Genomic DNA, 9,007 nt, shown 5'->3' with positions numbered 1-9,007 from the left:
CCCTTGTGAAGGAAATGTATGTTTTCTTCAGGGTCCTACTCACAGCCAACTCAGTCACAAGGAGTGCCCCGATCCCACACCCTGACCAGGTTCTGGGGAGTTAGGCTGAGCCCAGGTGTAGGGAGGCACAAGGGAGGAGTGGGGTGCGGGCGCACCCCTGCCATGCACCTGCTGGTAAAGCTGGGGCAGCACAGCCCGTCCCTAAATCCCAGAATAGGGGGCCAAAGGCTCCTGTCCTGACACTTAACCAGCTTGCCCCTCCGTTGCCCCACTTTGTCCCCAGGAGAGCGTGTGGGGTGTCAGGATAAATGACACCTGCACTTAATGGAGAAGGTTCTCTCCAAGGTCTTCTAGAAGAGAAAGAGAGGAAGGAGCTTACTCTGGACAAAGCTTTGAAATGCCTCTCCCATGTGTTCTGACACCTTTTTCTTCCACTGCTAACCAGATTTTCCAGTGCCTCAAGGGCTCTGCTGGCTGAGCAAATTCTGCCCCCAAGTCTTCTCCTGACTCCACCCCCCATCGCCCCAGTTTCCTGAGTGCTCCACAAATCTACCCACACGAGTCCATTCTCCTTGTGATTTGATCTCAGCTAGGTTAAGGGAAAGGCTTTGTGCAGACTAATTCATACTAACGGGTGAGTGGCAACTAGTTTCCACTCTCTTAATCTTCTCTGTGGATTTTTCATGGATAATTGAAAACTGATCTCTGGTTAGTGGAATTCAAGGCAGCAGTGGGAGCAGGAAAGGGTTATCGTGGGGCCAGATGGCCCCCCTGCTGCTCTCTAAATCTTACCTCCTGCCTTCTCTACCAAGTAGTAACTAGAAAGAGAACAGGCAGTTAGTGCCCCTTACCCCCTCTGCAGCTATCTTCCTATCTGGGACCTCAGCCTTACCTTGAGAGAAGGTGCAAATTTCACAGGTTTTATTCCTCTGAAACCCAAATAAGGTCCCAAACCCAAGTACCCACTATGTCTAGGTCACCGACCCTTGGGGTGAACAGCTTTCAGCCGAGACAAGCCCAGGCCTGCCGTTCACCACTCCTGTGCCTTCTGCCCCAGCAGTCTTGAGTTTAACCTCAGGGCAATTTCCACTCCACGCAGGTCCTACTTCCATCCATCTCCACTTTCCATGGAAGCCCAGCCTTCCCCTTTTTCCTTCTGGCCTCTGGGACTGAAAGTGGGGCTCACAGCGGGACTCAAACCACCGTTCAGGGTGAGGTCCAGGTCCAGCCTCACCAAAGCCACATCCAGCCCCAGCAGACCAGGTTGTGGAAGGAGTGCAGGAATGGCTGGCTCCGGGGAGCTGGCGAGGTTGCTGGGCTCAAGACCCACCCAGACAAAACCATCTTGAGAAATTGCCACTTCTCCAACAGCCCATGGGCCTGCTTGTCAGGTGCACAAAGAACAATTACTACCCAACACCAGAAAGGGGGCAGGCTGACTCTGGGGCAGGTTTTACTTGGTTGCAATGCCAGATGGCTCATCACACTCTCTTGGTTGGCTGATTCCTCCCAGGTTGCCCCTCAGGCTCCTGGCGGGCTGTGTACACAGCAGAAGGCCTGCTGCTCAGGGGCACCTGGGTGGCTCGGTCATTAGGTGACCGGCTCCTGGTTTCAGCTCCCATGGGGATGGGGGTGGGAGGCCTTGGAATCAGCCTGGCCTGCGCTCAACGGGGAGGCCGGTCCCTTTGGGCTTTGGGCTTAGCAGAGGGATGGGGGGCTGCTTGGGATGCTCTCTCTCCCTCTTCCTCCTCACCCCCCAAAATAAATATATAAATCTTTTCTAGAAAGAGGGGCACCTGCGTGGCTCAGTCGGTTAAACATCCGCCTTCTGCTCAGGTCGTGATCTCAGGGTCCTGGGATGGAGCCCCGCGTCGGGAGCCCTGCTCCCTGGGGGGGCCTGCTTCTCCCTCTCCCTCTGCCTGCTGCTCCCACTGTTTGTGCTCTTTCTATCAAATAATAATAAAAAAAAATCTTCCCCCACCAAATTTTTTTTCCAAATTATTTTTTTTCCAAATTATTTTTTAATTAAAAAAAACAACATACTGTTCAGGTTTGTAAGCTCTAGGACTTCTTCTCCTACATGAGTTCGAATACACAGACATTGCTCCAATTCTAAGCCGCAGATGAGGTGCTTCCCGGCTACTGATAAAGAAGAGAAACTCACTGGTCCTGTGAGTTTGAAAATCCAATCTCCTCTCAACCCCCCACCCACCCCCACCCCTCCGTGACAGGCGGGCTGTGGCTGAGGAACTGGAAACTCAGCTACTTTCTTATCTCTATCGAGTGAACCAGGGTCTTTCTCCTCCTATATCTAATATTTCCTTTCCTTTGTGTTTTCTGCTTCACCACACTCAGATCCTTATCACCTTCTATGCCTGAGGCTGAATCAAAAAAGAAACCCAGCAAAGGCTAGTTGTATGCTACGGAGTTTGCTTTCATGTGTGACATTTTTAGAAGGCTGAGTGGCTCCTCTGATGAGATGCACAAACATCTTGGAAAAAGGCAACATTTCTGATAAATGCAATTCCCAGAACCCTCCTCCAAGCAATCCTGCCCACAGCCAACTCTCAACTCTCAATACACACACACACACACACACACACACAACCTTTGACAAATAGCCAAATCTTGGGGTTAAAGAGAAAGGGTGCCATCATGTCCTACTTTCTAGTGGCTTCTACTCTGAGTTCCTGCGGAAAAAGAAAACAAGAGCAGCCCTGACATTCGGAAACTAGGCTGCACTCACACCTAGGCCTGTAGATGTAAACAATCCTACCGGATGTAATCTCACACAATCCCCACCTCAGAACCTCAGATAAGGTCACACAAAATGAGGCAAAGTACAAGTCCACTTCCCAGTTTTGTCCAAGCACAAATACAAGGTCACGGTGCCACCTGCAAAATACCAAACATACCCTCCTTTGACTAAAATAAGTGATTGCCACAAGGTTACTAATTACAGCTCCATTCTCTTGCTAGTCTCTATTCTATGAAAAAAATGTATACACACAATTGTCCCCCCTTTCTGACAAATGTCCAAGGTAGAGCACACCGTTTGCTTAGGCCCTCCCCTTAATGACCCAACCAAAACCCAAATGCTGTAATAGGTTCCAACTCCCTTTTCCTAAGGCACTTCATGGTTCCCTATGGTGTTTTCTCCCTCACTAGGAGTCATAATCCCACCTTACTTAACTAGAGATGTGTTCCTAGGAGTCTTTGAAGGGCATAGCTCTCTCCAAATAACTGTCCATCCCTATTTCCTCTCTTGGTGTATTTGTTGGTTGGTTTAGAGCCAAATATCTGGCTCTAAATCCCAGCTCTGCATGTCTTTGGCAATTTATTTAGCCTCTTGGAACCCGCTTCAGGAAAACAAGACTATCCTCACAGAGGACTGGGAGGGTCCAGTAAGATATGATGTCAAGTGCATCAGAATGGTTAACAGGCTAAGAGACACCAATAAGAAGTTATACTCTAAGTCTGAAGAACTCTGCATGGCCCAGAATCCTTGGAAACATCCCAACTAAGGTCACATTGTTCAATTTATTACAATAAGCTTCATGACCAAATACACTGGTCCAAATTTACTGGGCCTCAAACAATAGCTGAGTAATAGCTTTTCACAACTCCTACGCCATAGAAGAATGTACTAGGGTCATCAAGATAAGACATTTTAATGGATATATCTCATGTTCTGTGTATATTCTAGAGTCCTCACTACAAATGAGATCTCTGCTCTGGCTGGCCTCCCAGAGAAATCTCATCATCCGACAATGTGATATTCAGGGCGGGGGGACACAAGGTACGGGAGAGAGACTTGGGTTCAAGATTTATCTCCTCCTCTTACCAACTTCAGTAAGTTACTTGAATCTGTTTTTTCTTTGCTGTACATACATACCTACAGGGCTATTGGAAAGTTTAAATTAAAAAAAAAAAAAGATACATACATACACAGGTAACTTGGCTAATACAGAGAAAGCATTCAGTTATTGTTATGACCCATGCTTCACCAACCTCTCTTCCAAGGCCCAAATTTACACATATGTGCACACACACACATACACATATATACAAGGTCCAATTTTGAGTTTTCAACAGTCATCCATGGAACAACAGGGCCTTTGCCTATACAGTCCTGTTCCCTGGGGTGGGACATCTCATCACTCCTTTGTGAATACCTCTGAGACCTATTGGACCCTCTCAGCAGGTGTAAGGTGGTCTTCAGAGTACTTAACACCTGTGAAGGTGGCAACAGCTTAAATATCTAAGGTACTAAGGGATCGGCTTAAAATATGGAATGTGATTAGCAAAAAAAAGTATTTCTAAAATGCATCTAAATATGCTCCATCTTGTAGTATGTGTTAACGCCTTTGACAAGAACTGTATATATGTATATAACTTGGAGAAAGTGGACATTTTGAGTCTAGCAGAAAAGATCTTTCATCTCTCCAGGGAGTCCATCCACGGAGCATTTGGGGCCACTCGGGGAAACCTGTCTAATAGGGGCTTGAGTGGAAGTGAAAGGGCTAAAGGCGGAAAAACCAGGGAGGGAGTCTGGAAAAAAGTTCTAAGACCAGATGAGAATGGAACATACTTTTAAGATCCCAGAAGATACCAAACTTCTCTAGGAGCTAGGACAGAGATCTAAATTCAGGCAAACTACCTGAAAGGAAAAGAACCAGCCCCCTCAAAAAAATTTAAAAATTAGAGAAGCCAAGGTGATGGCAATATGTTGTAATGGTCTTGAAGTCAGAAGACCTGACTTTGCCAACTACTAGCTGTGATACAGGCAAGTCCTTGACCTGCTCAGAACCTCTACTTCCTTATCTACTCTACTTATCTCAAGAGTCAACCAGACCAATAAATTGTGTGTAATAATATCACAAACCATAAAGCACTCTAAAATTGAGTGGCAAGGTGAGATAAAATCAATAAAGCATTTAAGGGGGGCACCTGGTGGCTCAGTGGTTGAGCGTCTGCCTTCTGCTCAGGTCATGATCCCGGGGTCCTGGGATCAAGTCCCACATCAGGCTCATCATAAGAAACCTGCTTCTCCCTATGCCTATGTCTCTGCCTCTCTCTCTGTGTCTCTCATGAATAAATAAATAAAATCTTTAAAAAAAAAAAAAGCATTTAAGATAGCACACCGTTCACGTACTTATGATGTCCAAATAAACCGTGCTCATATAATCCTTAGCAATTACTAGAAGCGTATCTACAAAGCTCAGAAAGCTCAGCCTCTTTGTAGCAGTTGACAATGAAAACATATAGGGCAGGAATTGGGGAAACTTGGCTCCTTTGAGGCCAAACCCCTCTGCCCATCAGTGAAAGGAAGCAGGACGACAGCAATAAGCAAAGGTCCTAAAAAATTCTCTTCCACCCTGAGAAGTTTCACGATGAGTCATTTATATGACTTGTACGTTACCTTAGTGGAAAGAATGAACTGAAGCACAGTAATAGGCATGGTGCAGTGGTTTCTAACATTTGCCCCCAAAATGCAGATGCCTGTTCATAGCTCAAAAAGCGTGGGGAATTTCCACATGGTTAGCTGTATTTTGTTTCCATTTAACAAGAAACTGAACTCTCAAATATGGATCCTCAAATTCCTTGCACACAGTTTCTCTTCCTTTACCCTCCCAACCATGACCAGGGACCCACAGCTCCAAACTGGGGACCTCTGGCATGGGCCGTCGCCAATCACAATAGTTCAGTCTGTACAAGATTATAATTAAGAGAATTTGAAGCAGAATGCTCAAGGTGCTGCAGAAAAGAGAGAGAAGAGCGAGGGGGAAAATGGAAAACCATTGTTACTTCCTTGCCAAAGGAAAAAAAAGAAAAACCCACAGCTTTTAATTGTCCCTACGGAGTTAAAGGTAAACCAGGCCAGTCCTAGGTAAACCTGTTCCATCTACAAAATGTATTTTCCTTTCAAATTCTCCTTGCCCACTTGGGAGGTGACTACTGCCTTTCTTGGGAGCCCCAAGCCCGCCTTCCCCTCCTTCTCCCTTTTGGGAAGAACATTATTTACAATCATTGGCTGGCATTCATTCATGTTAAAGTTTAACAATTAAAAGTGTCATATAATAAAAAAATAAAATAAAATAAAAGTGTCATATAGTAACGATGGATTGAGAGATCCCAGGGCACAGTACCACAAATCTTCCTTAAGAACATCCACATCTACATTATTTATGTGTCCAGTCACCCATACAAACAAAATATAATTTCGTTATCCAAGTATCCATCTCTGAATATTTCTGTATTCCAGTATCCTTCTCCTACTACCTTCCTTAGATTATCCACCCACATCCCTGCCCGAACCCCAAGAAGCTCAGCAGTACTGGCCCCTTCTCCCCCAGATGACTGACACTGCCCAACTCTGGCCATGGCCCCATCTTCCTCCCAAATCAAAGGCTTCCAAACCCAGGCTTCTACCCCTTGCTATCCTGTTGGTGACCAGGTGTGCCCTGGGTCCAACCCTGTTGCACCCAGGACTGGTGGTGGAAAGGAGTGGGGCACAAGAGGATAAACAGATCAAAAACATGATGTGGCCTGGGAAATGAGATGCAGAGGCACCTGCCACGGGCCCAGAGCTGGTTAGAGAAAGGGACTGCACACAGGAAGAACAGGAGAAAGGAATGGAAGGATAAAGAGGAGAGGGCGTGAGGGGGCTCAGTCCAATTTGTTTGTTTCTAAACCCTTGAGGATCATGGGTCCTGAAATGAACACATCAATAGGCCTCAAACATCAGTAAAAAAACAAGGAGCACCGCATGCTTTTTCACATTTTACTACAGAGGTACTTTCGATCTATTACTAGCTAATAGGTCATTTGTAAACTGCTGATGCAGATCCTGCGTGTAGAAAATCATTTTACAAAAATACATCAAAAACTAGAGGATAACGTGTTCCCTGTGGGCTGTTGCTGGAAGGCACGTCTGGGCAGGTGACACGGGCCACAGAGCAGCAGCGGCGGTCGCAGCCCACACGGGCCTCCCTGCGGCCAGGTTTGTCCAAGTTCACTGCATCCTGATTCTTCACCTTTCTTCTCTCCTCCGTGGCCTTCTTCTCACCCGGGACCCACCTCTTCACAGATGACCGTGCAGGACAAACAAGTAACAGACTTCTTCGTACCGTTCTCCCTCAGACGAGAACAACCGCAGTTCTCTGGGACACTGAGCAGTTCTATTTCCCATGGGCTGTCTTATCGCATCGTGTGTCACTTCAAACTTAAATCTCCTTCAATCCAAAAAAAAAAAAAAAAAAAAATCTCCTTCAATCCACGTTTTTCACGTAGCCTTCATGTTATCCCTGGAGTAGTCCTTTCATACTCAGCCCCTCGAGTATGTGTACCACAGTCTTTAATAACAACCCTCAGGAGCAGAACACGACCAAGAAAGTGGTCTTCCTACAACTGTTTTACATTCTGTATTACTTGGGGCTCTGCTAAGAAAATACAAAAAGGAGAAATCCAGATCCATAATTAGCTGCAACCAGTTCTTAATGTGTACTACAAGGGAAAGTCTCTAGTCCAAAGTTATTGCGGTAAAATATTCAGTTCTTCCGAAATGTCACCAGAAGATCCAGGGTCATGCGCCAGACCAGAAATCCACTGTGATGTTGGTATACAAAGGATTATAATCCACAGAGAGTAATTTATAGATACAGCTGGTCAACCCATCCGTTCTCCAGACTCGTGACACCTGATGTAAGAGCTTCATCCTAAAGATAAAAAGAACAACGTAAATGGTAATGCTAGAATATAACATATTTTACCACTGCTTTTTGCCTTGTCCCCGAATTTGACAAAAGCACCCTTGTAAATTATTGCACCTGCTGGGTTTCCTACTACAAAAAGTTAATTTTCCCAATCTAAAGTAACGGACACCACTAATAGCCATGTGGTTGAGTGTCAGACCCTATGTTAAGAGCCGGGGACCAATGATGAAAAGGGTCAATGCACCCAGTCTACAGGACAGAAGGATGCACAGGCAACACTCATACAATGTGACGCGTGCCATCTACTGCTAACAGGTCCTCGGCTAAGCTTCGGGTGGATCTAGGAATCCTCCCGGGTTGCCGTCCATAGGCAGGGGCGGGTACCTCTATTTCCTAAGAGTCTCAAAGTTAGAATCTACATAGAGGATGATGAATAAAGCAGCACCTGACTTCAAGAGGGAGTCTGCGCGGGGAGGGCTCAGAGAAAGTAAACATGACTGAGGCTCAGAAGAGGAAAAAGGTGAGGGAAAGGACACGCAGGCAGAGATGCCACCCTGTGCAAGACGCAGAGACACATTGAAGTACCAGGATGCGTTTCAAGAAGCAGCAGCAATTACAGGGCTGGGGCCCCGGGATGTGGGGATGTGGAACAGGTGGTGAATTAAATTGGTCTCTAGGAAAAACAAAATAAATAAATAAATAAATAAATAAATAAGTAAGTAAGTAAGTAAGTAAGTAAGTCGGTCTCTAGGAACTTGGGGTGAAAAGCAATGTATTTCGGTTACAGTGTCAATGTGGACGGGGATCAGAAACACAATGCTGAACTAAATAAGGTAAGAGAAAATCAATACAGTATGATTTCACTCAGAGAAAATTGGAAAACATATAAAGCTAATAAGCCATCTTCTTCTGTACAGGGATACACACCTATGGGAAAACAACAACAAAGAAGCAGCAGAAATAACTGTCATTATCACAATTCAGGAAAGCATGACCTCTTGGGGTAGGGGAGGGGTACACGGGTCAGAAACACAAATCGGATGGGGACACTACCACTGCCCGTGGTACCAAGAACCTTCAGGCTTTTCATACAATTTATAAGCATTCTTTTGTATCTATTCCATAATTATTTTTATTATTTTTTAATTTAAAGAGAAAAGTGTACCCCGATGGACAAAGACTGGAAAGACACATGGAAAACAGAAGTTGTGGGACACCTGGGTGGCTCAGCGGTTGAGCACCTGCCTTTGGCTCAGGGTGTGATCCCAGGTCCCGGGATCGAGTCCCACATC

At 45.8% G+C, this 9,007-nt stretch overlaps 1 protein-coding gene across 3 annotated transcripts in view; it reads right to left on the bottom strand.

The window, feature by feature from the left end:
• Nucleotides 1-6,770: 6,770 nt before the first annotated feature.
• Nucleotides 6,771-9,007, bottom strand: part of B4GALT4 (beta-1,4-galactosyltransferase 4) — a 28,031-nt gene continuing 25,794 nt past the window's right edge. For all 3 annotated transcript variants that reach the window (XM_077884343.1, XM_077884342.1, XM_077884344.1), the window contains one exon: nt 6,771-7,718. In XM_077884343.1, coding sequence (XP_077740469.1) covers nt 7,586-7,718 — 133 coding nt within the window. In that variant the 3' untranslated portion in view covers nt 6,771-7,585. The remainder of the gene's footprint in view (nt 7,719-9,007) is intronic.

Source organism: Canis aureus, chromosome 35, assembly GCF_053574225.1.
Source record: "Canis aureus isolate CA01 chromosome 35, VMU_Caureus_v.1.0, whole genome shotgun sequence".
Classification (NCBI taxonomy): domain Eukaryota; kingdom Metazoa; phylum Chordata; class Mammalia; order Carnivora; family Canidae; genus Canis; species Canis aureus.
The sequence above is the reverse complement of the archived record's forward strand: the minus strand, read 5'-3'. Positions and strand labels throughout refer to the sequence as shown.